The 27,382-nt window shown below is 46.7% G+C and overlaps 1 protein-coding gene across 2 annotated transcripts in view; it reads right to left on the bottom strand.

Moving 5' to 3' along the window:
- ITGB7 (integrin subunit beta 7) overlaps positions 1 to 27,382 on the bottom strand; it is a 683,045-nt gene that overhangs the window by 284,581 nt on the left and 371,082 nt on the right. For both annotated transcript variants that reach the window (XM_069653334.1, XM_069653333.1), the window contains exons 4-5: positions 8,980 to 9,181; positions 4,568 to 4,738 (exon numbers count right to left, since the gene is read on the bottom strand). In XM_069653334.1, coding sequence (XP_069509435.1) covers positions 4,568 to 4,738; positions 8,980 to 9,181 — 373 coding nt within the window. The remainder of the gene's footprint in view (positions 1 to 4,567; positions 4,739 to 8,979; positions 9,182 to 27,382) is intronic.

Below are 27,382 nucleotides of genomic sequence, written 5' to 3'. Positions count from 1 at the left end.
AATGCATCGTTCAAAGCACTAATTAGGGTATGATATTTATTGCAATGATCCTTGACACTTTTTTCGCAACATTATAATAAGAATCCCTTGTACACATACTTCATGAAAAGTACATACACATGTGAAGTCATCAGTGATGTCCTGGGTGTTAGTCTTAGCAGTGCACGGTGGTGGTGCGACTTATGGTTGCTTAGTTTACCATAACTGGCGAAATTCAGTTTTTTTTTCGGTTTTACTTGGAACCATAACGTCCCTTTAACAAAGTTTTTTTATTAGCACGCAAACAATATACAAAGATGGAGCGTAAAAAGCAATTTCTCAGAGATGGCTGTACACAGAATGTTGCAAACTAAGAATTTATGGTCGTTTACAGTGAAGGTCAGCTGCTTCCATTTTTTGCTCGCGTGCCGGAGAGGCCCACGACTCGCACTATAAGGTTCTATTGTTTTTTGACCTTGACAGACAGGGATCGTGCTAAAAGACTTCTTTTGAAGGAGTGTTGCAAAAACGTAAGACACGATAAGGATGAAATTTCTGAAACGAAACCACTTTTATATATTATATCACTATGAGAAAGATCGTTGGCACAGACGGAGTCGTATTTTGGGACTGCACTACGCTTAGACAATGGAAAATGGCAATATAATGTAAGTAACCCTTTAGATTATTTTATACAGGAATATAATAACAATAGCGTGGCGTTAAAGCCCGGTTAAGTTGTACTTGTTCGTTCAATGTGGCATAGTGTTTTCTACCGCACACTATCACCGCCGAATTGGTCCCCTGTCGCTTAGAGGGCTCTGAAAAAGGCAGAGGACGGAGGGTGGGTTAATGGGAACAAGTTAACATACTCCGTTGCACTATCCTCGCTAGCAAATAGTTTCACGCCCTAATAAATAAAATGAATACTCGGCTGGTGAGACTAATTTATGTTTTTTAAAACAGGTATGTCCTCCCGTACTATCCATGCCACGATTTTCACACCCCGGCCGACCGATTTTTCAACTGCCAGATGCAGCTACTTCTAAACAACTTCATGACCCTCACCATTTTATGGGACAATCGCCAAGGATGCCCTTACGCGGTACTAGCGGCTAAAAGCAACATACCAACCATTATGGTGGTCTAATGCCTCGTTGTTGGAACAGCCTTTCCGATTATCAGTGCCACCATAGTGGAACAGCGCGTGACTCAAGATGAACTTTTGCGGATCGACAGCAAAGACAAATGCAAATCGCTGAATATTCTCTAAACATTTGATGTCAAATAAAAGTACTTTACGAAATGTACAATCTTGCTGTTGGCTTTGAAATCCCAGTTTCATATTCCCAATTGTGGCACGCTGTGTTGTGAGATGATCTGTGTTGTTTTCCGGGTTCTGTGTAAAGTCGCGTAGGAACCGCAAAGGAACAGCGCGTGACTCAAGATGAACTTTTGAGGATCGACAGCAAAGACAAATGCAAATCGCTGAATATTCTCTAAACATTTGATGTCAAATAAAAGTACTTTACGAAATGTACAATCTTGCAGTTTGCTTTTAAATCACAGTTTCATATTCCAAATTGTTGCGTGCTGTGTTGTGAGATGATCTGTGTTGTTTTCTGGGTTCTGTGTAAAGTCGCGTAGGACTGGAGACGACTGGGCATGTTTGGCTACACACCCTGTACCGTCACGGAGAGAGACGGGGAATATGAATGCTTTGATAATGTCAGGCTCAGGGGCGGGAGATATGATTTAGTGTCGCAAAAGCAGGTCAGCCAGGTCGATGGGGCAAGTGATAGGATTATCACATAATGTCAACGCAGAGCAGCCTGATTTATCGTTTGTTTAGTGGACAAAAAGTCGGGTAAGGGCCATAGGAAATTGTAATGTCAACGGACATAAGGAGGGTTCTTAGAACACTTTCAACCTGATAACGAACAATACGAACAGCGTTCTCAGAACACCCCCATTTTGTTTAATTGCAAACATTACCTCCACGTCCACTCTTCCTTGTCCCAGTACTTACTTCATGAGGCCCCTGCCTCCGACACAGGACCTTCTTCTATTTCTTTAAATTCCTATAACTCCTCCCCCACATCCACATCACTCAGTTTCATATTACCAAGCCGGAGCATGGGACCTTCCCCGCAGGGAGGGTGAGGAGGGTCGTCAGTACTGTGACGAGGAAGAATAGGACTAGGAGTAATGAAGATTACCGGTAAGTAATCAGAGCATTTCAGGACACCGCGAGTGTTCTTAGAACACATTCAACTTTCCAGAGTATGATACGGACAGCGTCCTCAGGACACCCCCATTTTGTTTATGTACGAACATTTAAGGACACAGCGAGTGTTCTTAGCTCAATTTTAGCTTGCTTGCGAACAAAACGGACACATACTCCGTCCTTAGAACACCCCACCATTTAGTTTATATAGAACATTTCAGAACAGCCGTGTTGTCCGCAGACAAATCGAACACAACAAAAGTGTCTAGCATATAAAAAAAAACAGAACATTGAACCTATCTCATACTGCCCCACCCTCCCCAAACTCTCTTACACACCAACACACTCCACTAAATACAATTTTTAATCCAAGTTTCATCGCGCTGTCCGCGGTCGTCCGCAAATGCAAGATGGCGGGTGCCACAGAAAATCTGATGCGCTTCACGCACCACGCCATCCAATCAGCGAACACGTCGGGTGTCCGTGGACATAGTGCAAGCCGCTCGGCCAATCAGGGCACTGTCCGCCTAGCAAACAGGGAAGTCCGTCCGCGAAGCAAACAGAGATATCACTAATTTTTTTCCCTTACATTTTGGTCATTTTAAAAAAAAAACTACTGGACGGATTTACACCAAATTTGCAAAAGCACGCTTTCGGGACCAAGCCCCCGCTCCTGCCGCAAATTTGGTGTAAATTCGTCCAGCCGTTTGGGCTGTAGGCATGCGCAAAGTTTTTTCCCATTATGTCTATGGGGAAAAAACAAAAGTTTTGGGACCCCCCCTATAACTTTGCCCCCCCCTGGACCAAACCTCTCCAAACTTTGCAAAAAAATTCAGAGTGGGCCATATACTTTTTTTTGCAAAGTTTGGTGAGGATTCGTCCAGAGCAGAGGGAGCGAAGTTATCAGCCACCCAAAAAATGCTCTTCCGATGGAAACACCAACCTAACCATAACTACATGGACGCTAGCGCGTCCATGATGTAATATATATATATATGTATATATATATATATATATATATGTAACTTTTTAATTTATTTTATTTTGTGTATGTTTTAATAGGGGTGGCAGAGGCAGCTGCGACCCCTAGCAACCCCCAAATGACGTTGCTGACCAGTAACAAAACTTGCCGTGCAGCACACATACTTTTCATTTTGGGAACTGAACCCAGAGACAGAAGAGCAGGAATTATGACATCATATGTTGAAGGTTGAATATTCGAATCTCTGAAGTTAGGGATTACTAACTATTTATAAAAACCAATATGAATGAACAAAGATTCTCCTCTAAAAATCTCATTAGAGGTTTGGGGCGAACGACCAAGACTTCGAAAGAAAGATATATATATTTTTTTATGAGTATTGTCAATATGTTGGAACGGGCAAACAACTTATTTCTGCACAACCTACAAAAGATATGAATTTTGACACAAAGAATGCGTATTAGAAGTTGAATCCGACACACAGGGCCTCATTAGGCGGCAGGCAGCCCGTAATGAACGGTGCCAGTCCCGTACTGGCACCGTTCATTACGGGCTGCCCTATTACGAGGACTGCTGCCAGACCCGCTAAGGAACACCTGGTTAAACCATGCACCCTTAGCGGATCCCGCGAGCAGTCCAGGATGCTAACAACGGGCCGTTGTTAGCATCCTCCCATTCCCATTGAGCCCTATGGTGCTCAAATAGGAATGGGGATTAATTTTTACCGGGTCCCAGAAAAGGGCAATTATCGGGTCAGCCAAGGTCGGCATGACCCAGTTATTGCCCTTTTCTGGGACCCGGTAAAAAATCATTGCTGACGGCAGCCGTGCCCTTAATATGGGCACTTATGGGCACGGCTACCGCCAGGGTCGTAATGAGGCCCACAGACTTGATTCAGTCTGTGACTAACATGTTGTTATTGTCAAAAAAGCACCAATTTGTTATGTATTAGCCTTAGACTGATCTGCATTGATAAAGCCCAGAGGGCGAAACTGATGGCCATTCAGTTGATACATTCTCTGTATGAATTTCACTTTTACTAACACACTTATACATTTGATATGGAGATTATTTGAAATAAAAAATAATACAAACTGTTTAATTTGAACTTTTTGAACGATGTCATGAAAAAATGTTTTGAGTAGCGCTTACATCTAGGTATACACATGGGCTTTGCAGTTCATTGTGTCTTTTGGTTGTGGGTAAATTCCATAGCATAGCACCTCTCATTGCCTCTTATGCAGTGATATAGTGGTGCAGCCTTGTATGTACTGACAACCTGCTAGTTCCAGTAAGAAAACATGACTTCAATAGGGAGAATGGGGTAGGTTGGAAAAAACCTGAAATATTGAGCGCTAAAATGCCCTACTGGCTCTTACCTATTTTCACGGAGTTGGTGACATTCTTGAGTGCGGCTAGAAGGTCATTCCCTAGCTTCTTCACATTTTCCAGGTCATCCTTCATGGAGTAAGAGAGGTCCATCAGGTAGTAGAGATCAATAGGGTATCCCTCAGCCCGCTTGAACCTTACAGTGAAGTTCATCCACTCACCTGGAGGAGAGACACAAAACATTGAACCATTGCATAGATCTGCCGAACGGCTACTACACAGGCAATTGGAGAGAGTATAGAGCGGCGTAGTGGAATGTGATTGAGACCTGCCTCCCAAGTATGGAACAAGGTATTTTTGATTACGCCATTCTTTCAAAGTGGAGTGTGGAGGGATTGTGGGAACATATAGTTCTGGGATGGCTGGGGGGTTGTGGTTGAGGAGAGCAGAAGGGAGAGATCCTTCCACCAGAGGTACTTCTACATAGGAGGAAGAAGGGAAACGTAGATCTATGTGAAAGTAAGCTGCCCAAGCAGTAGGGATAGAACGTTGAGTTATTGCAAATTAGCAGAGCAGTCATTCTCCGTAAGTAAAATGGCATCTCGATGATTTTGTTGGGTCTCTTGTCTTCATCATGGAACAATGGCAGTACAGCATCACGACTCTATTACTCCTTCACTAGCGCGCACACACACACACACACACTCTCTCTCTCTCTCTCTCTCTCTCTCTCTCTCTCTCTCTCTCTCTCTCTCTCTCTCTCTCTCTTTTGCACGTCAATGAAAAGAGCACAGGCAAGCATTCCCTGCCTTGGAAACAATCTTCATCAAAATCTGAAAAAGGATTGTCCTCTTTAGCTTAAAATTTGATTCTTGCAAACTACTTCATGTATCGTTTTTGGCAGGGGTGTTGCTGGGTCTGAAAAAGATCCGGGGCTATGCTGATGTCGGGGCTTTCAGGACTTGGGGCTAGCTAGCCTTTTGGTTGAAGCCCCTGATCATCTATCCGGGGCTACAACCAAAAGACCCGAGGCTATAGCCCCTTAAGCCTCCCCCCCTATAGCAACGCCTCTGGTTTTTGGGCTTCTATTGGACTTCTTTTGCGTTGTGCTGATCTGTATTTTCTGTGCCTTTTTCGTCAATCGATTGTTGGGCATTGCCCCTATAATACTCCCTAATTCTGACTCTTCACTTGCCAAACTTTTGCCATGTGCTGCCTATCAAATTTGGTGTTTTACACTCCATCTCTGTCTGCTCATACAGGTACTCATGCACTCGTTGGGAAGGGTTGCTGGAAGTGTAACTCACAAAACAGGATGTGCCTCAACGTACATTACACATGCAAACAGAAAGCATCTACAGTTACTGCCATCCTGTCTTGCACTACAGAGCGGTTCTTGTCCTTTTTTGTTTGTTTGATATTCATCAGTGTCGCACATGCAGATTCACTTGACTGCAGACAACTGAGAATCACTGGGGCAGCTTCTTGACTGCAATTAATTGAAGATATGGTGAATCCACAGAGCCACTGTTGTGGTCTCTCTTGACCATGGAGATGGATCTTGGATGCTCAACATTTTTGAGCTAGGTATCTGCAGTCAAGTCAGTGTGTAGACGATTGAGTCACATTGATCAAGTGGCAAGTCAGCATCGAGTACATTTCAAGACTGGGCTTTCTGTGGATCGAGTCAGCCCTCAGGGCCTTTTGAGTTGATGGGCCCCAACAGATCGAGTTGGCAGTTGAGTCGGGTCGAAACAATGTCTCCACTGGGTTGAGTCGGCATGCATTTGAATCGGACGAGTCAATGGCTTCCAGCAGGTCGAGTCTACTTTCGAGTCCGATCAACATGGTGCTTCTTTTGGGTCACATTGCTGGGTGGGATGCAATGAGTCGGATCATTCCACAGCAGAGAGCCAAAGGTCAAGTTGCGCCAGTGATGAACTTCATTGGGAGGAGTTGGCATTGAGACAGCTCAAAGAAGGAGGTAAGTATTGTAAAATACTTAGAGTGACAAAGGCAGCACCACAGGTCCTCTAACGGCTCCAAGTTAGTTGTGCCGTTGCACTGGTTCAAAGATATCATGAGGTGGTAAACAGAGTTCCAAGCCGCTTCTGGGCTTCTGGGTTCCTGGGACCTAATCCATGGTCTGCAGGGACAAGCAGAGTTATTTATTCCATACGTTCACTCCAGGAAGTTTGTGTCCAGTGAGCAGGATCCTGGTTCCAGTGAACCGGCAGCAGTAGAGACCTTGGTCCAAAGCAGTGTCACCCCAATATTCCCTGGGCATTGTTAGGGGGCAGGGATTTCCTCTGCCTTGCTGCTCCCTGTCTTCATCTCTATTTCCAGTGAATCCGTCCTCTTCTTCTGAGAGCCCAAAGATGAATCAACAAAGAGAAGGGGTTCCTTCCCTTGCGAAAACAAAATGTTAAAGGGGATTGGTCCAAAGCAAGCCTATTGTCATGAGTCTAACCCACGCTGATGTAACAAGTGTCCTTTGCCTTCTGGCATCATACCCAGAGTGCTTTGTCTGCAGGGAGTGGGGAGGAACAGGAGTTTGTAGAATACCCTAGGAGAAAACAGGACTGTAGAACCCCTTTCCTGGCCTACCCCATCAACCCTATGCCCTTCCTAGGTCTGCTGAATTCAAAAGACCAGTGATAGAGTGGCTTTGTTATGTCAGGAATACCTTTTGAAGCACTGAGGGGAGGTTCCTGTGCTTGGGAGGAATGAGCAGCCTCCTGGGCATTGTGACAACCAAGCCAGTTGGCTAATACACATCAGCCCTGCTATAGCTGGGCACTGCTTATCAAACTGAGGCTTATATGATACCACATTCTGTGGTTGTTTAATTGTGTGAACCCAGTAGCCACCATACCATAACCAGAAATGACTTATATTTAGAGTTTGACGTGCCACCAGGCTGACTAGAGTACACAATTATTACGTTTTGAATCAGAGGTGCTGACGATTAATAAGCCACATGCACATGTGACCTTTGCACCTTCCCTGCTACAGTAGAGCTGATACTGTGGACGTCATGCAATTGACTCAGTAAATAGCACATGGGTGCACTATAAGACAGAGCATTTAAAAAGGGGTGAGAGGTCTGATTAGCAGGCCTCCCTTTCAGAAAAGGTAGTAGTGAAATTAGAAAACGTTTAGGCTATCAAATGCCATTGTGTCACACTTCTTCCCTCAGGTCTGCTCAGACCCGAGGGAAGTAAAAATAAGATTGAGCTGGTAATTCAAAAGCCTGTCTTGTTCTTGGCAGCAGGACTCTGAAGCTGAGTGGCCAACTTGTGAGCACAGAACTGCACTTGAAGGCCCCTTGAACCACAGTTCTGACAGAAAGTTTGCTGGAAAGGAGAGACTTGCTTGAATGAAGGGGTGGGGTGTTGGTTGGGAGGAACCCAGGTAGTTGTTTCCATTTTTGTTGTGGGGAAGGGGATGACAGACACAGCAGGGAGACAAATGTGTATAAGGAGGTCAGGTATTGTGGTGGCCAGGTATTACCCAAATTGTTCGTTTACAATTGTTCGAATGAACAATTGACTGAATTTAAAGGGTCACAATTGACCTTTTCACAATTGACCGCACATATATATATATATTTATATATATATATATATATATATATATATGGGGTTTTGGGCGGGTTTGGGTTGGGTGGGGGGTTGCGGGGGGTTTCCCCCGCATATATGTTACAATTGACCTTCACAATTCGGTCAATTGTGAAAAGGTCAATTGTCATTCGAACAGTTGTAATACGAACAATTCGTATACAACCCTGGCCATACACAACACTACATTACTTTGCTCCCTTTGTATATCAGATGTCACTCAGAACCACACAATGGAAGAGATCCCTATTGTTCAGAGTTACCCATCTACTATCAGGGTCAGATTGGGGCATCAAATTGTCTTGGGCATCAACGAAAAATTGGCCCACTGTTGCAAATGGGAATTCATTCCTTTTGTGACATGTTTTAATAGTACCCAAAGGGGAGTTTTTGATAAGATATTATGCAAATTGTGCATTTTAAAGAATATTTATTCAGCAAAACTGGTCATAACTATTCACTGCATAGTGAAGTAACTCATCAACCTGGCCCACATTGGCCAAAAAACAGGCCCACACCAGAATTTTGCATTTTTGGTTTGGCCCTATAGGCCAATCCGAGCCTGTCTACTATTCTAAATGCTTTCGCTGATCACACAACTTTAGAATAAGGACTCAGTAGACAGTAAGTCATTCTCATCAAAACGATGCACAACAGTGATGAAATGTATTAATAGTTTCCAATAGAATCAAACTTATAAACTGAATGAGGATTCTAGAGAACACCATCTACTTGCTGTTTATTCTCTTGTTGGTTTGTGGTACATTAAGAAGTAAATACCATATATAAGTTGTCATTTTTATTCTCTTCTGGGAATCGTAGGATTGGCCTGCAGTACTTACCAGGCCGCAGCTTCAGCAGGATTCTTTGAGGGGCCAGTTGGGTCACTGTCGTCTTATCCGAGTTATTACTCAGCGGGATGTCCTCAAGAATATCATGTGAGCTGTGAGGGTCCATGACCTGGTCCGTGTCGCATCCCCGTTTCAGTAACTGCTCCCGTGTTGCGCAGCGGGAGGAGTCTGCCTCGCCCACCTTGGTGAAGTTCTAATGTGGAGAAAGAAGCAAGAAAACCTTTCATTAAGGAGTGTATCTTGAAGAGGGTGCCCATCACACAGTGTGATCACTGCCATGCTCAGTGCAGGGGAACACATTCCTGGTAATCTGATCTAAACAACTGTAGGGGTTGATAGAAAGCCCTTGTTTTGATATTTGCTGTCTAAAACTGTTCCTTTCCAACCTTGCTCATTCTCCCGCAATCCATAAATTCCATGACTACTCACCACAATAAACGCAATGACCAGAACTACCACCATGCACACACGCGACGTACATGTACTGATATAGATCAGCACACATACGCTTCACATGACCATAACGCTCAATCACACCACAACAAGGTATGCATCGACCACAGCATACACAGAGGCCTCCTCTAAACGGACTATGCACCAAAAATACCCACAATCTTACCCGCAAACAGATCTCATTTGCTTACAAACTGCACCCATCAATACAACCGAAAACCAATGTTTCATTGCTCCTTCTACTCCCACATAACATTCCCAACCCGTTGTCCGACAGATTGCAAAGTGCTAAGAGACCATGGAAAAGGCAGCTATTGCACAAGTGTAAAACCCATTAACAGGACCTAATATAATATAAAGCATTTATTTGAAAACACCTGGAATCGGTATATTCCTTCCATTTTGACCCTCTGGGGCTTTCAACCAAAAGGTGTGTTGGACATGTGCTGTTGATAGGACTCTGTTCAGCACTAATATTACACAGCCTGCAGTAGCGGCCGTGTAGTTATGGTTAAGTTGCTCAAGTCATAGAAAGAGCAGGTTTTGGGCGGCTTAAAACTTTGGAACCGTTGGACGAATCCTCATCAAACTTTGCAAACAATGATATGACCACCTGATTTTGCAAAGTTTGGTGGGGTTTCATCAAGGGGGGCAAATATATAGGGGGGTCCCAAAACGGTTGTAATCCTCATAGACATAATGGAAAGAAAATGTGGTCACGCCTACAGCCCAAACCGCTGGACAGATTTTCACCAAACTTGCACAAGGAGCAGTGTTTTCGCCCCAAAAGCATGCTTTTTAAATGGCCACAAATGAGGTCCAAAAAAATGTAGTGATATCTGTGTCCGGACCGCGGACTAATTTCCTGGTTCGTTGTCCACAGATACCTCCAGACCAATAAGAGGAAGCTGCTCACGGACATCAAACACACATGCAGATTGGTCAATTAAAAACATGAGATGCGTTAAAATGTTTGAAATGGACGCCATGTTGGATTCGCTGACTGTGCCCGTAGTCCACGAAGGTTGCAGTAAAAACATATTAAAAAATACAACATTACACCTGTCAAACTAATGAAAAAATCTCTGCGGTGGTGAAGAGTGATGAGGATGGGGTGAGAAATGGTCATAAAAAGCCAATACCCAGGTGTTTTTCTTCTCCAAAGTCCGTGAACATCTCAGATGTTCGGGGGCATCGTTGGGATGTTTGCGAACTTGACAAAAGTTTGAGGGCATCCATGCATATTTCTACATTTTATGGTTGGCAAAAAAGTAGTTTTTGGAAAGCTTATAACATTGGCGACACTCAATGAAACGGCATGCAATTTTGCAATATAAACTTTAAATGCTTCTGCTAAGTTCGCTGCTGTTTCGCCGAGAGGGGGCAAAATTAGACAGGGTTCCCAAAATGTTTGAACGGCTTATATATTTTGTGCCGTTTGATGAATCTGCGTATAAGTTTGCAAAAGATATGTTAGATTCAACTTTGGTTTTGCAAAGTCTTGTGGGATGTGGTCAAGAGGGGGCAAAATTAGAGGGTGGGTCTCAATATTTTTAGGTGGCTTATAACTTTCGTGCTGTTTGGCGAGTCTACTCATCGGTGCTGGACTGCCCATGTGGGCGGGAAAAAATCTGATACACAAATGGATATTTCTCATCTGTGAAAGGTAGAGTGAGCTAAAGTGTGGCTGCAGACTCTCAAGTGGGTACCTTCCCAAAGAACAGGTCAATGGGCCGTGTTCGTTCTCGAAGAGGGGCGCCTATGACTATATTTTGATTGTTTAAGGGACTTAGGTTTAATCACCCTAAGTTTCCTAGGGTCATCCAGACGTGGACCCCTTGCTCACTGTGCTCAGAGAGGCACAGCTCCACCCCATTGATGAGGCCCAACAAGGCTGAAACAGGTGTATGGGGTTGCTGTTGGTACTCTTGGTCAGAAAGGAATTGCCATGTGAGCAATATAAAGACTGATATGCAAATGGATATTTGTGAAGGATCGGAAGGGGATGTCTGTACTCCTGCTCTCTATATGGTAGAGAAGAGGCACAGAGGACCCCAGCCAAGATTCTCTATTATTGGTAACGTAGTCGAGCAATCAAGGCCTAGCTTCTCAGGAGGAGATGCGTGCTGGTTCTTAAGTACAGTGTAATCCAAGCACCGACAAAGTAATGTCCACACACTGGATTAATTAAAACACGAGTAGCCCGGTAAAAGCGGGTTCATTACCGGCATGCTGGAATGAGCAGGTCCGTGCTTGTATGAACCCGCTAATAGCGGGTGATTACGAGTGCGCGAGCACGCGCGTTCCCCCATGCCGGTAATGGCAATACTGCCAATGCCGCTAAAGGCCCTCCAAACCCCCTATACCGGCATCGCAGGACCCGCCGATAGCCGTACCGCCTCATACCAACACGTAAATACCGGCACGGTAATACCACCATGGTAATACAGTGTTCGCCAAAAAAAGGACCCGGAAATTACATCATCGCGCAGGAAATGGGCCGGCGGACATCTTTAAAAACACAATCCATTGCCATCCTCCGTAACCACCAGTAGATACTCGGAGAGCACAGTGGAAATCCATCCATAAAGAATGTCAAAGGCTACCAGGAAGACCACCCCCCGGCTGCGTAAACAGCGTTACTCAGACGCAGAGCTCACCATGTTAGCGGACAATCTTGCTGCACATGCAGACACAATACAATCCCACGACAAGAAGCGGGAGGTGCAGCAACAAAAGAGGCAAATCTGGCAGGAGGTAGTTAAAAACACAATCCATTGCCATCCTCCCTAACCACCAGTCGATACTCAGAGAGCACAGTTGAAATCCTAGAGAATGTCAAAGGCTACCAGGAAGACCACGCTCCGGCTGCGTAAACAGCGTTACTCAGACGCAGAGCTCACCATGTTAGCAGACACTCTTGCTGCACATGCAGACACAATACAATCCCTCGACAAGAAGCGGGAGGTGCAGCAACAAAAGAGGCAAATCTGGCAGGAGGTAGTTAAAAACACAATCCATTGCCATCCTCCCTAACCACCAGTCGATACTCGGAGAGCACAGTTGAAATCCTAGAGAATGTCAAAGGCTACCAGGAAGACCACGCTCCGGCTGCGTAAACAGCGTTACTCAGACGCAGAGCTCACCATGTTAGCGGACACTCTTGCTGCACATGCAGACACAATACAATCCCATGACAAGAAGCGTGAGGTGCAGCAACAAAAGAGGCAAATCTGGCAGGAGGTAGCCCGCAAGGTATCAGCCGTAGGTACCACCCCGCGCAGTGTGAGGGACTGCAGGAAGCGGTGGGATGACCTCCGGTTGAGGGTATGCAATATCATGGCCAGCAATCGGAGGGAGACCATGGCCACAGGCGAGGGTGCCTACCCCCCTGCCAAATTGCTGCCCTGGGAGGAGACAGCCAGCAGATTCATCAGTCCTGAGTCCATCGAGGGATTATGCGAGATGGAGACGGGTGCGGCATCAACCCCAGAAGGGGGTGAGTGACCCTGCAGATCCCTGTAGGGGAGACCATGATGTAGCACAAGTGAAGTGGTAGAGAGTCTAGGCAAGGCAATGCATGTCCCAACACCCACATGACCATATCCAAATACAGATGGCGGGCCAAACGCTGCCACACTGAAATGCATGCTGAGTGCCAATTCCCATAACCAACACCCAGCCAACACACCTGGAGCTTGCCCATGTGATGCATCACACAAACCCAAAATCAACAGCATGCCACCTGCCTTGCAGTGAATGCTAACATGCCCCCTCTGAATACCCTTCGTGACACACCTGTAAGACATGAAAGCATGATAAAATGAATAATGAACAGCATCATCTCATGCCACTGCCATGTCACACCATCACTGATACCCTGCATCTCTTCTACCCCCCCAGGCACTGATGAGGAAGAAGCAACCCAGGAGACAACTGTGAGGGCATCCACCTCACACCCTAAGAAGAGAGCAACCACCACCACCACCTCCGCTGGAGGCAAGCAGGTCACACCCACACCTGTCCAAGGGGAGTCCCTGGAAGCACCCGCCTCCACTGGGGAAGAACTTGATGCCAGTGTGGAGCCTGAGGGAGACACCGAGGTGAAATGCCCGGCCACACCGAGCCCCGTGCCCACCCCCTTGCCCCAACACCTGCAGTCACCCACCTGCAGTGAAGCTGATCCCTGCCTCTGTGACTGTGACCTACCCACTTCTGAGGAGTACAGTCCCAAAAATGCCATCCACATGACTGCACAACCCACCACTCCAGCCCCCTCGAGAACCCTAGAGACACGATTGTCGATGGTGGAGGCCCAACTGAAGGCCATGTTAGACCTACTCCGCCAGTACATAGCGGACGGGGAGGAAACCAGACAGGGTATTGCCACAGCAATTGCGGGGACCACAGCGGCCATCGAAGCCAACGCAGCTGCTGTCAATGCATTGGCTCGGCTAATGAGGGACAGTCTGGGGGCGGTGGCACAGGTGCTGACCTCAATGCTGCTTCATATGCAGCGGCTATGGCTTGCAGGAGGCATGGAACCTGCCAGCGAATCACCTACTACCTCCACACCAGCTTCATCTGTCCCCACCAGCCCAGTGCGCCACACACGTAGGAGTGCAAGGCACACTGAAATGCCACCTCTGGGCAGGAAGAAGTCCCGGAAGTAGTGTGGGGGGACAATGGTAGTGGGACACAAGGTTGGGGGTGAAGGGGTGCATCTTGTGGAGTCTATTGGGGGTGTTGGTGTTTGTTGGGGGGTCTGGGAGTTTGTTCAGGGGGGTTTGGGAGTTTGTTGCGGGGTCTGGGAGGGGGGAGTGGGCACATTTTTGCTGTTGTAAATAATACACACGTTGTGATTAGAAAAATCCATGGCTGGACATTGTTATTTTCGTGTGCATCCATTTAATGTGTTACAGTGTTCAGTGCCCAACTCCCAACATTCCCTGTGTGCATGTCCACATTGGCCCAGTGTCTGACTGACACATGTCTTTCATAGTCCCTGTGTTTCAGAAGTATTCGTGAATTAGTGCTTGGCATACAGCATGGCCACCCCGTGCATCAGGTACTGGCAGGGGGCTACTTCACCTCTGTCTCCATCCTCATCATCCTCACCCGGGCCATGCATGTCAATGTCAGGTGGCAGTGGTACATTTCTCTGGACGCACATGTTGTGCAGCATGACCCAGGCCATGGTGATCTTTTCCACCTTCTCAGGCCTATATGGGAGTGCCCCACCAGACCTGCTGAGGCAGCGGAACCGCGCCTTCAACAGGCCAAAGGTCTGCTCAATCACAACACGGGTACGGGTGTGCAAACGATTGTACTCCTGTGGGCATGCACATGTCCCTGTATGCATGCAAAGATGTTACCTAGATGCAATTAATACTGTCATGAGGTGTGGTAGTCTGGATGGCGTTCAATAGATGATGCAGGGTGTAATCATGCATGCTGAGGCAGATGTGCAGTGCTATAGCAACAATGTTTAGCCCCCAATGCATGCTGTTCGTTCTCCACTATGCATGGTCACACTGACCACATTGCCACAGTTGAAATCCTGTTCATTCATGCATTGCTTGCCATCACCATGGTGGCCTGGTTGTGCCTCTTACTTGTTGACATCGATATGCATTATTTGTGATATGTGGCCCAGTGATGTGTCATGTTCCGTTTGAATGGTTCAGGTCAGGAGTGTTTAGCTCTGCATGCCTTCCAATCACCGGCTATTGCCACCCAGGTGCAGTATTCCTCCCACTTTCCCACCCAGGTGCAGGATTCCCCCCCTTATCCATCCCCACACATCAGTGCCCCGAAGCACTGCCATGGGACGGTTGTGCAACTCACCAAGCAGCCAGGCACGTGGTCCAGCATGTCGCTCCATGTGATGGGGTAGCGTGGAGTTACGCAGTACAATGGCATCATGTGTTGATCCAGGAAATCGGGCACAGCAATGTGTGATGATCTTGCTGGAGTCACATACCATTTGCACATTGATGGAGTGGTATTGCTTGCGATTGCAGTACACCGCCTCTATGGCATGGGGGACTACCAATTCCACATGGGTGCAGTCGAGTGCACCGACAGAATTGGGCATGCCGGCCAGTGCATGAAAGCCTACTTTGGTGTCTGCTATCTCCTGGGCGCTCCGTGGTAGGGATATGTGGCTGCTTGCGTGCTTCAGGAGGGCATCCAGCACTTAGTTCAACATGCGTGAAAATAGTGGCTGTAATATGCCATGCAGTTGGCCCACTGTGTGTTGGTAGGTGCCTGTGGCCAGGAAGTGTAGCACAGACACCACCTTTAGTAGCAGGGGGATGGCAGTGCGTATTTCAATGAGGCTGGCAATGTCGTTTTGTATCATGTCCACTATGGTGGTGATGGTGTCACGGTCCAACCGGTACAGGGTGTGGATCTGCTCAGGGGTTAGGTTGAAAGGGCTAGGTCTGGTGCGAGGGATTGGTGGTTGCCTACGAGGCACTGCTGCCTGCGCTGGTGGTAATTGCTGGGCCTGTCTCACCCTCCTTCTCCTCCTGCGTCTCCTCTGTGCTGCCTGTTGTTGCTGCTGTAGTTGTTGTTGCTGTTGTTGCTGTAGTTGTAGCAGTATGGGCATGTCCTCCAGCACCATGATTGCAACAGCTAGTGGTAGCATTTTGGTGTTGGAAGGGGTGTGGTGTGTGGGTGTGCTCATTTTATAGTGGCCCAGCCTCCATTGACTCACCTGTGGGGATTGTGTGCACCTGTGGCCGTTGCCTTGTATCCTGATCAAGATAATACACTTTGTGCTCCGATAAGTCTAAATTGGTAAATATATGCAGTTCTAGGTGGTAACCAGGGAGCTTTGGATCAGCTGATGCACGATGGTGCCTCGTAGCTCGGGGAGAGGTCTCCTAGCCAGGTCCTCTCTTAGATCAGTTCCTTGAAGGCACAGCAGCTTTCAGATTAGCGAAGGACAGCAGCAGCAGTCAGGCAGCCAATCAGGCGCACAGTGCATTCAGGCCATTCTTCTCCATCCAGACACTCACAACACAGAATGTGGTTTCGGACAAGCACTCTCCCATTCAGCACTACACACTGCATTTATACCAGTTTCAGCCAGGGCTGTCTCAGTCATTGTGTCTTGCGGACTCTCGAGTGGGTACCTTCCCAAAGAACAGGTCAATGGGCCGTCTTCGTTCTCAAAGAGGGGCGCATATGTTCGTTCTCAAAGAGGGGCACATATGGACTATATTTTGATTGTTAAAGGGACTTAAGTTTGGTCACGCTAAGTTTCTTAGGGTCATCCAGACGTGGACCCCTTGCTCACTGTGCTCAGAGAGGCACAACTCCACCTCACCGATGAGGCCCAACAAGGCTGAAACACGTGTATGGGGTTGCTGTTGGTACACTTGGTCAGAAGGAAATTGCCATAGCATTTTGGTGCTGGACTGCTCATGTGGGCGGGACAAAGACTGATATGCAAATGGATATTTCCCATCCATGAAAGGTACAGTGAGCTAAAGTGTGGCTGTGGACTCTCGAGTGGGTACCCTCCCAAAGAACAGGTCAATGGGCCGTGTTCGTTCTTGAAGAGGGGCGCCTATAGACTATATGATAAGGTATGATATTGCATTTATAACGCGCCTATACACAAGTGTTTCAAGGTGCGACGAGGCAAGGGTGTGGGAACAAAGGGAGGACAGACAACGATCCTACTAGGCCAGGTATCATTCAGATCGCGCAAGTGCATGGGATTGGGGAAGGGGGAAAGTGCAGGGGCCAGGGGGAAGGGACAGTGCGTTACATGGGAATAGAACAGTAACAATAAATAAAAGTAACGGCCTGCAGATGGCAAGTGCAAAGGTAAGTGCAGACATCAGATGTCAAGTGCTGGTAGTGGGACTGTAGGGATACAGAAACAGTCTCCAAGTGGGGGGGTTGCCAGGCAGGCAGTGCAGGTGTGTGTGACTGGCGGGGGGGTTGGACCTGGGCCTGAGATCAGAGGGTGGCCAGGTAACCATTGCAGTTCCAGATTCAGACAGGAGGTCAGCAGGGGAGAGGAGGAGAAAAAGCCTCAGCAAAGAGAAAGGTTTTAAAGTGCTTCCGGAACCGGAGATGGTTCTCCTCAAGTTTCAGGGAGGCAGGGAGGCTGTCCAGAGGGAGGCCCCAGCCAAAGAAAGAGATCTACCGCCAACTCGTTGCTTGGAGAAGCGACTGACCCTGAGGGAGTTGGAGGCGGATGAGCGAAGAGTTCGAGAAGAAAGATATTTCGGAAGAGAGAGTTGAAGGTATTGAGGCCCCAGAAGGCCTTGTGGACAATGCAAAGGGTTTTGAACTTAGTCCTCACAGCCACTGGGAGCCAGTGCAGAGATTTCAGTCCTGGAGAGATACGATTCCTGGGCTTGAGGCCAAGGACAAGTCTTGCAGTCCTGTTCTGGATGAGTTGCAGAGGGCAGAGAGTAGAGGCAGGCAGATTTAGAAAGAGGCTGTTGCAATAGTTCAGCCTAGAGAGAACCAGAGCTCTAGAGACAGTGAGCTTCTGGGGGAAGGAGAGGAAAGGAAGAATACCTCTGAGGAGGTGCAACTGGTATTCTGACTTCTTAGAGACATCAGAGATGTAAGGAGCGAAGGAGAGTGTGGAGTTGAAGATGACCCTGAGTTTTTAGCCTTGCAGGTGGGAGCAGAGGAGGGCCATGAGAGGCTGGCCAGAGAGCGACAAGAAAGGTGGGAGCGGGTGTGCGATGAGGAGAATCTCAGTCTTTCTGGAATTAAGGCAGAGGTCGTTGGTGGCACACCATTCCTGGATAGCAGACAGACAGTCAGTGAAGAGAGACGGAGAAGAGGTGGCCGAGGGTAGCCTAAAAATGAGCTGAGTGTCATCCGCATAGCCCTGAAAGTTGGGGCAGAGAGCGGCAATGCAGTGGGCAAGAAGTGCCAGATACTGGTTGAACAGCCAGGGAGAGAGGTTAGACCCCTGGGGGACACCACAAGTAGAGAAAAAGATAGTGGAGAGGAAGGACCCCAGTTGGACCTGGGAGGGTCGGTTAGAGATGAAAGTTATCAGCCAGGCCAGGGCCTGACCATTGATACCCAGGTTATCACAGAGACATTTGAGAAGGATGGCATGGTTGACTGTGTCAAAGGCAGAAGAGAGATATGATATGATATGATATGCATTTATAACGCTTCTATAAACAAGTGTTTCAAGGCGCGACGAGGCAAGGGAGGGGAACAAAAGGAGGACAGACAACGATCCTACTAGGCCAGGTGTAATTCGGGCCGTGCAAGTGTGTGGGAGAGGGGCAGGGACAGTGCAGTACATGGGAAAAGATAACAATAAGTAAGTTACGGCCAGCTGCGGCAAGTGCATGGGTAAGTGCAGACATCAGGTGTCAAGGGCTGGTAGGGGGGACTGTAGGGATACAGAAACAGGCCCCAAGTGCTGGGGTTGCCAGGTGGGCAGTGCAGGTGTGTGACGCTGGCTACTAACATAGGTCGGACCTGTGCCTGAGATCAGAGGGTGTGCAGGTGGCCAGTGCAGTTCCGGTTACAGCCAGGAGGACAGCAGAGGAGAGGAGGACTAAAAGCTAAATCAAAGAGAAAGGTTTTGAGGTGCTTCTGGAACCGGAGATGGTTCTCCTCAAGTTTAAGGGAGGCAGGGAGGCTGTTCCAGAGGGAGGCACCAGCTGAAGAAAGAGATCTACCACCAACTGGATGCTTGGAGAAGTGACTGACACTAAGGGAGCTGGAGGCAGGTGAGTGTAGAGCTCGAGAAGGAAGATATTTAGGTAGAGAGAGTTGAAGGTATTGATGCCCCAGGCCCCAGAAGGCCTTGTGGACGCTGCACAGGATTTTTAACTGAATCCTCGCAGCCACTGGGAGCCAGTGCAGAGATTTCAGTAGTGGAGAGATACGATCCCTGGGCTTGAGGCCAAGGACAAGTCTTGCAGTCCTGTTCTGGATAAGTTGCAGAGGGCGGAGAGTAGAAGCAGGCAGATTTAGAAAGCGGCTGTTGCAGTAGTCCAGCCTAGCGAGAACCAGAGCTCTGGAGACAGTGAGCTTAGTGATATAACTTTGGTGTCTGGGCAGTGGGCCTGGCCCTCGGCAAGTAGAAATGTCTACGCTGATTTGCTTATTGGGGAATGTGGCATGGACGAAGCCCTAGGTTTGAATGGGAAAAATAATTCTGCTTGCCGCTGCAACCTGAAGTGCTGGACGGGATTGCAGCAAACATGCGCAAGGAGCATCAGCAAGGACCTGAAAGCATCTGCTTTTGCAAATCTGTCCTGTGTTTGACTTTTTCAAAAGTGTCAAAATAAAGTACAACAATAGTGATATAAAATTGGGGCCTCCGCAAGGACAAATGTCTACTCTGATTTGCTTTTTGGAGCATGCAGCATGGCCAAAGCCCATTCCCATGGATTTTGGAGACTGACCATTGCTGCAAGCCATGAACACTGGCCATTGGTCACATTCTGATGATATAGTGGACACTGAACTAGGACGCAAGGTAGGTGTGGTGGATTACAGGCATGGTTTGGTGGGGCAGGGGCCATGGGCGAGCCTCATGCCTTAGGCTATTGATCCACGACTTGCATCCCCAGCATGTGCTTCTGATAAAATGACAAACATCAGTATGCTTTGCAAAAAATGTTTGTTAAAGGAGTTTTATAGTTCTTTCATATATGTTAAAAGAGGAATTATTAATAAGTTATATACAGTAATGTAACATTATGAAACATTTTCACTAATAAAAACCTTTCAAATCCACTGAAAAAACGTTGTTAAAGGGACATTTTGGTTGATTTGCACCAATAAAAACCTTAGAAATTCAGTGAAAAAGCTTTTTTAAGGGAACGTTATGGTTACAAGTAAAAATGAAAAACCCCAAGAATTGTGCCTGTTCTAGTAAGCTATGCCACTGCTATGCACTGCCAAAAGTAAGACCCAAGACTTCAAAGAAAACATCACAAATGACATAATCGATGACATCACTGATGACATTACATATCTGGGGCGGTTGTTTTTGTTCAGTGGCAATATTCATTTTAAGCTGAGGACTTCATGTGGTTATACTACACCATCCCACCGTAGTGACAGTATAGTGAATGGCATATATATGTATGTGTTATGGCAAATAGAACAGCCCTTTATAACCAGTCTCAAAGCTAGTGTTGAGAACAGTACCTGACACCCCATCTCTCTTTCAAATTACTTGAATTCTTTTGTTGCGCCCAGCGTCTCACCCACTCCCTGTATGCCTATGCACCCACCCCCCTCAGCCCCTTCTAAAACTGAACCACAGACACTCTTTACTATCACTCAGCTTCATTTTTCTCTGATCCTCCTTGTGAGATGGTAAGATATTCCATGCTTTTCTCTGCACTTTGTAATGTGATTTTGAGTTATGTGGAGGAATTAATGGATTGTGGTGATAGGCATAGCTCTATGTGGTTCCACAGAGATCAACATATTAATATGCTGTATAAAGTTGCCTAATTTATTAGTATTCCGGGGACTGTGGTAGCGGACCTTTAGTTGTGGTTAAGTTGCTCAACCGATAGGAAGATCACTTTTTGGGCGGCTTATGATTTGCTGCCCCTCCCCCATCCCACCCCCCCGCACTCCCTCCTCTCGAAACTTTGCAAACAAAGTATATGGCCCCGTCAGATTGATTCTGTGAAGTTTGGTGAGGTTGCGTGCAGGGGGCAGGAGGTAAAGTTATAGGGGGTTCCAAAATGTGTAGTTTTCCCTATATATAAAATGGAAAAATAAATATGCTCATGCCTACAGCCCAAATCACAGAACGGATTTTCACCAAATTTGTAAATCCGTTCAGTAGTTTTTTAAAAAAATGATCAAAATGTAGATAAGAAAAAAATAGTGATATCTGGGTTCGGTCCGTGGACTCAATTCCCTATTTGCTCGGCAGATGTTACGCTCACCTGGTATCTACGGGGACTCCACACAGCCCTGATTGGATGATTTGCACTCTCGAACCCTTTACCGGTCCCTTGGTAAGGCCTCTGGTTAAAGATGGGTCTGCAATATAGGAGAGCTGGATTCAATACCAGATTGTCTTTGGGCCTCATTACGATCTTGGCGGTAGCCATGCTGCTATTAGCGGCATGGCTGCCGCCAAAATCGGGTCCGGGTTCCCGGAATGAGGAATTACCGGGCCATTCCGAGTTCGGAGGGCGCGGTAATTCCTCCCTCCAGGAACCGGGGCCCGGACCTTCCCCATTCCCATTTCAGCCCCAATAGGGCTGAATGGGAATGGGGGAGGGAGCAAACAATGGGCCCATTGTTTGCTCCCTCTTCACCTCGCGGGACCTGGTAAGCACGCCTGGTTTGACCATGCGTTATTTACAGGGTCCTGCGAGGGGAGCTTGTAATGAGGCGGAACAGGTTTAATGGGTCCGCCTCCTTCAGCAGGTCCCGTTAACCCATTCCGCCTCACTTGTAATCAGGCCCTTTATGTTTTCCCACCTCACTTGACCTCAACTCCTTCCTTCCCCCTGGGCCTTCTCCTCACCTTAATATTGTAAAAGGTGGATTCTCTGTCCTGCTCCTCGTGGCAGGGGTGCATAGATGTGGGGGGCGAGCAGCGACCAAGTTACTTCACTGGTGCAAGCCCCCATGTGGGAATCCAGGCCTGCTGCGACTCCGTAGGTTTGCTGCTTTACAGTCTTTATATGCAGTTCTTATGTTCCTCTTAGTTCGAATAATAATGTCTTGCTTCTTTACTTTTAGGTATGGAAAGGTATTTTGGTGTTGTCATGCAGTTTGAAGATGAGCATGGGCCGGTAGGCGAAAGCGCGGTGTGAGCGATGCTGTCCGGTGAGTAATGCGCGATTCACGGCGCTGTTTCCCCTTTTATATTGCTAACCTGTGTCTTTTCTCTCCTTACAGGTTGCAATGTTCCTCGCCGAGCGCCGTAATGTTCCAGCAATGATACTGACCAGGAGATGACTACCCAAGTAAGAATTGTGTGGCTTTCTTCATTCGGGAGGAAACGTGAGTAAACGCTTACTAATGCTGTCTTTCTTTCTCCTATTCCAGGTTATGGTATTCCAGGATGCATGCGGTGCCGGATGATGGAGTTCGTACCTTCAGGTGATTGGAACTGAAGTCAGCGATGGATTGAAGACAGGATACTGTTCCAGGTAAGTTTCGTAGTGTTCTTTCTCTCTCTGCAGGTCCTTGGTTTCAGGTAAGCTGGCATCAAAGAACTGGACACGGTGAGCGTTCTCTGCCCACAGCAGAATAACGCAAAGCATGTTATGCTGTTCGGGTGTGGTTTAAATAGTCTCAGGTAAAGTAATCCAGGTAAAATAGTCCCAGGCCTGCCACACCCAAAGTAGTCCAGAAAGTAGTCCCAGGCCTGCCACACCCAAAAGACTAGACCGCATAGCTCAGTTCCTTGTAACTGAGCTATGGTTGTGCCTCCATGTTTGCTGAACCCCCCCCCCAAGTTAAATAGTCCCAAGTAAATAGTCCCATTCTAATGTTGGTCTTCATGATGGTTATGAGCCTGGCGCCAAAGGCGCCAGGACTGACTCTAAGAGAGTCTTGGATGAGGTTTTAAGGCCTTTGACCTGGCCCTAACTGGAAGGCTGATTTGCCTGTGAGGGCCAGGGGCAAAGGTCATGACAGCAGACAGGCCTCTGATTGGCTAAAGTGGGCATGGCCACCAGGGACTGGTTATGTTGTGAAGTTTTTCAAAATGGCAAAAGTTCTGTCCGTGGCTATAGCCCGAAGTGCTGCCCAGGATTGCATGAACAGATCGCTGTGCCTATTACTGCATACACTCCAAGAAAATGCTAATCAGCAGATAATTACCAAGCATGCCAATCCAGGTGCCCACGAGGTCCCCAGACCACCCCTTGAAAGCATTACCCACCCTTATATGTCACACTAGTGGTACAAGATATTGGGATTGGATGCTGGACTCATTTCCACAACCTGACAGCAATGACTGGCCCACAATCCACATGCCTTGAGAAAGACATTAGCAAGTCGAATTACGTGTCGGCTGGGTTCTAGCAATCAATATAGCATCAAGAATGGTTCTGGAGGCTGCCTCATTACGACAACAGTTACTTATTGAATAACCCAGTGCTGAGGTGAACAGGGCTCACTCTCCTATCCGAAATCTAACACTTGAAGAAGGAAGGGCACCTTCACAAAAGAATCCCGTCACCAGCAGCAGGGTAATCTGTTCAAAGTACTAGATGAAGTGCAGTGATCTCCCTGTTCTACCGCCCTGCAATTACTTGATAATGGTGTACTCGGATTTGATTTTTGAGGCATGCAGCATGGTCGAATCCTAGGTTTGAATGGGAAGAACTATTTCCCTTGCGGCTACAGCACTGTACTGAATGACAACAAATCTGTGCAAGGAGCATCAGCAAGGACCTGAAAGCATGGTTTGCAAATCTGTTTTGTGTTTTATTTTTCCAAAGTGTCCAAATGTAAGCACAAAAAATCGTGATATAAATTTGGTGCATGGACAATGGGCCTGGCCCTTGGCAAGAACGAATGCCTATATGAGTTGGTTATTGGGGCATGAGGCATGATATGGAATTTATAACATGTCTATACACAAGTGTTTCAAAGCTGAAGCTCTAGGTTAAAATGTAAAAGGAAATCTGCTTGCAGCTGCAGTCTGGATTGCAGAAAACTTGCATGAGGAGCATCAGCAGGGACCTGAAAGGATGCTTTTGCAAATCTGTGCTGTGTTTTATTTTTTTCAAAGTGTGGAAAAACAAGTAAAAAAAATAGTGATATAAGTTTGGTGCATGGAAAATAAGCTTGACCATCGGCAAGGACGAATGCCTACTTTGATATACTTATTGGCGCATGCGGCACAGACGAAGCTGTAGGTTTAAATGTGAAAAATAAATCTGCTTGCGACTGAAGCACAGAGTGCTGGACGGGTTTGCAGCAAAGTTGCGGGCATGCGACATGGACGAAGATGTAGGTTTAAATGTGAAAAAAGAATCTGCTTCTGGCTGAAGCCCGAAGTGCTGGACGGCATTGCAGTAAAGTTGTGCGAGGAACATTAGCTAGGACCTGAAAGGATGATATTGGAAATCTGTCCTGTGTTTTACTTTTTTGAAATTGTCAAAACGTCGACAAACACAAAAACAGTGAAAAAAAGTTGCCAAAAAAGGTATAGAAGTGTTAAAAATGATGCTAGAAGGTGAGGAATGGTAGAGTTTTAAGATCAAACTTTCTAAATTGGAGAAATGTTTTGCTATATTGGAGTTAAGTATGATATTAGTAAGTTGTAGCAAATTAAGGTGCAATGGTAAAAACCCATGAAATTCAATGAAAATCTTTGTTAAAGGGATGTGCATTATGGTTAAGTCGCACTAATAACAAGCTATGAAATTCGATGAAAAAACATTGTTAAAGGGACGCTATGGTTACAAGTAAAACCAAAGAAACGCAGAAATTCACCAGTTATGGTAAGCTTAGCAACCATAACTCGCGCCACCGACGTGCACTGCTAAGACAAACACCCAGTACATGAAAGATCACATCACAAATGTCATTGATGACTTCACTGATAACATCAGAACAAACACGGCCAAACAACCTGTTCTCACTGAAGGTGCCCACGTGGGAGGGTCTACAACCACGTTTTAGCTCAGAACAGGGTATTGGACCCATGTTCGTTCTCAGTAGAGGGGCTCCCACATCCTTACTTAATTTTTAAAACTTGGGGTTTCACCCTAAGTGACCCAGGGTAATCCAGACGTGGGCCCCTTGCTCACCGTGCCTTAGAGAGTCTCAACTTCACCTCACAGAGGAAGCCCACCAAGGCCGAAACACGTCTCTGGGGTTGCTGATAGTACTCTTGTTCAGAGAAGAATTGCCTAGTATTTCGGTGTTAGACTGCCTTTGTGGGTGAGACAAGGATTGATATGCAAAGGGCTATTTCTCCTCTGTGAAGGGGGCAGTGAGCTAAAACGTGGCTGTAGACACTCATGAGTGGAATAATTCCATAGAACAGGGTATTTGACCCATGTTCAGTCTCAGTATAGGGGCTCCCACATTCTTGCTTAATTTGTAAAGCTTGGGGTTTCACCCTAAGTGACCCAGGGCTATCCAGACATGGACCCCTTGCTCACTGTGCCTTGGAGAGGCTCAGCTTCACCTCACTCAGGAGGTCCAACAAGGCCGAAAAACGTGTTTGGGGTTGCTGATTATACTCTTGTACAGAGAAGAATTGACTAGCATTTTGGTGCTGGATTGCTCCCACATCCTTGATGGATATATATATATATATATATATATATATATATATATATATATATATATATATATATATATATATATATATATATATATATATATATGTACACATACACATACATTACACGGCAGTGGCCGTGTACCGTGTAGTTATGGTTAAGTTGCTGTTTCCCTAGGAAGAGCACTTTTTGGGTGGTTTATAGCTCCGCTCCACCTGGACGAATCCTCACCAAACTTTGCAAAAAAAGTATATGGCCCACACTTTTTTTGCAGGGTTTGGTGACGTTTGGTCCAGGGGGGGCAAAGTTATAGGGAGGGTCCCAAACTTCTTTTTTTTCCATAGACTGAATGGGGGAAAAACTTTGCGCATGGCTACAGAGGAAAAAGCGGGACGGATTTTCACCAAATTTGCAGCAGGAGCAGCGGTTTGATCCAGAAAGCGTACTTTTGTAAATTTGGTGAAAATCCGTCCAGTCGTTTTTTTTAAATGATCAAAAAGTAGGTCTCAAAAAATGTGTGATATCTATGCCTGCTCCGCGGACACACTTCCCTGTTTGGTCCGCGGGCAGGACACTGATTAGGTAATCGGGCACGTCATGTCCACGGACATGTGACGCGTTCGCTCATTGGATGGTGGAGAGCGTGAAGTGCGTCCGATTGTTTCAATGCGCCCACCATCTTTGATCCGTGTTTTGGTGTCCGCTGACATCGCTGCAAAAACATATAAAAAAACACAAAATTGCACTTGTTAAAGTTATCAAATACTGTCTGGGAAGGTGAGGGTTGGGGATGTGGCAGCAAGAAGCAAAAAAGTGGTGTTTTTTTGTCATGAAAGTCATACGGTATATTTGGAGGTAGGGTGGGTAACTGTCCCGTAATTTGCAGGATTGTCCCACAATTGGCGCCTGTGTCTCGCAGTTTGCTGAGTGGCTCTGCGGGACGCAGGTTGTCCCGACTTGCTCTGTTCGAGCACAATTTGTCATCTAACAGAGTAAGTCAGGAGTCACAATTAGTAAAGCTGGGTGTTGGGACCGAGCGGGGAGGGGCTCATATATATATATTTCCCGCGAATGGGAATAACAGTGGCTGGCAAGTGGCAGCTAATCTGTTAATAAGAGTCCTATTGCATTGCATTGCAACCGCAGCTACTGACGTGACAGGCTTGCAGGGCGGTCATGTCAGTAGCTTCTGGTGCAATGCATTGATTGTGCATTGATTGTGCCAGGTGAATGACGCTGTGACGTCATCAACACCTTTTGTCCCACAAAGGGATGTGACAAAGTTAGCCACCCTATTTGGAGGTATTCCTCAATATATTGTGCGTGAAATACCGTGAAGGAGTAATGTGTCTGTGTTACAATGTATTTAAAATAATATTGAAGTCAGATTGGTGCCCCCTAGAATTTGGCATCTGAGGCAGCCACCTGCAGTGTTTGATGGAAACAGCGGCCGTGCACGTGTATGACAATACGAGTTCTCATGGGTGCGTTGAGACGTGTTGTTGAAAAGTGAAAATGTGTTTAGATTCTGAGCGAAGGTCACTAGCTTTGACATTGAGATAAAGGGATTTTTCCGTAGAGCAGTGACAGGAGGTTTGTAATAATGAACATTTGATAAGGTTATGCATTCCAAAAGTGTGTACGGAACACGTCAATTCAGTTCATGAAAATTCTTTGATGTGAGCTGATTGAGCATTTCG

This window comes from Ambystoma mexicanum, chromosome 3q (assembly GCF_040938575.1).
Source record: "Ambystoma mexicanum isolate Mex_15411 chromosome 3q, UKY_AmexF1_1, whole genome shotgun sequence".
Lineage (NCBI taxonomy): Eukaryota > Metazoa > Chordata > Amphibia > Caudata > Ambystomatidae > Ambystoma > Ambystoma mexicanum.
Note: the sequence above shows the minus strand (reverse complement) of the source record. Positions and strands in the feature narration are given on the sequence as shown.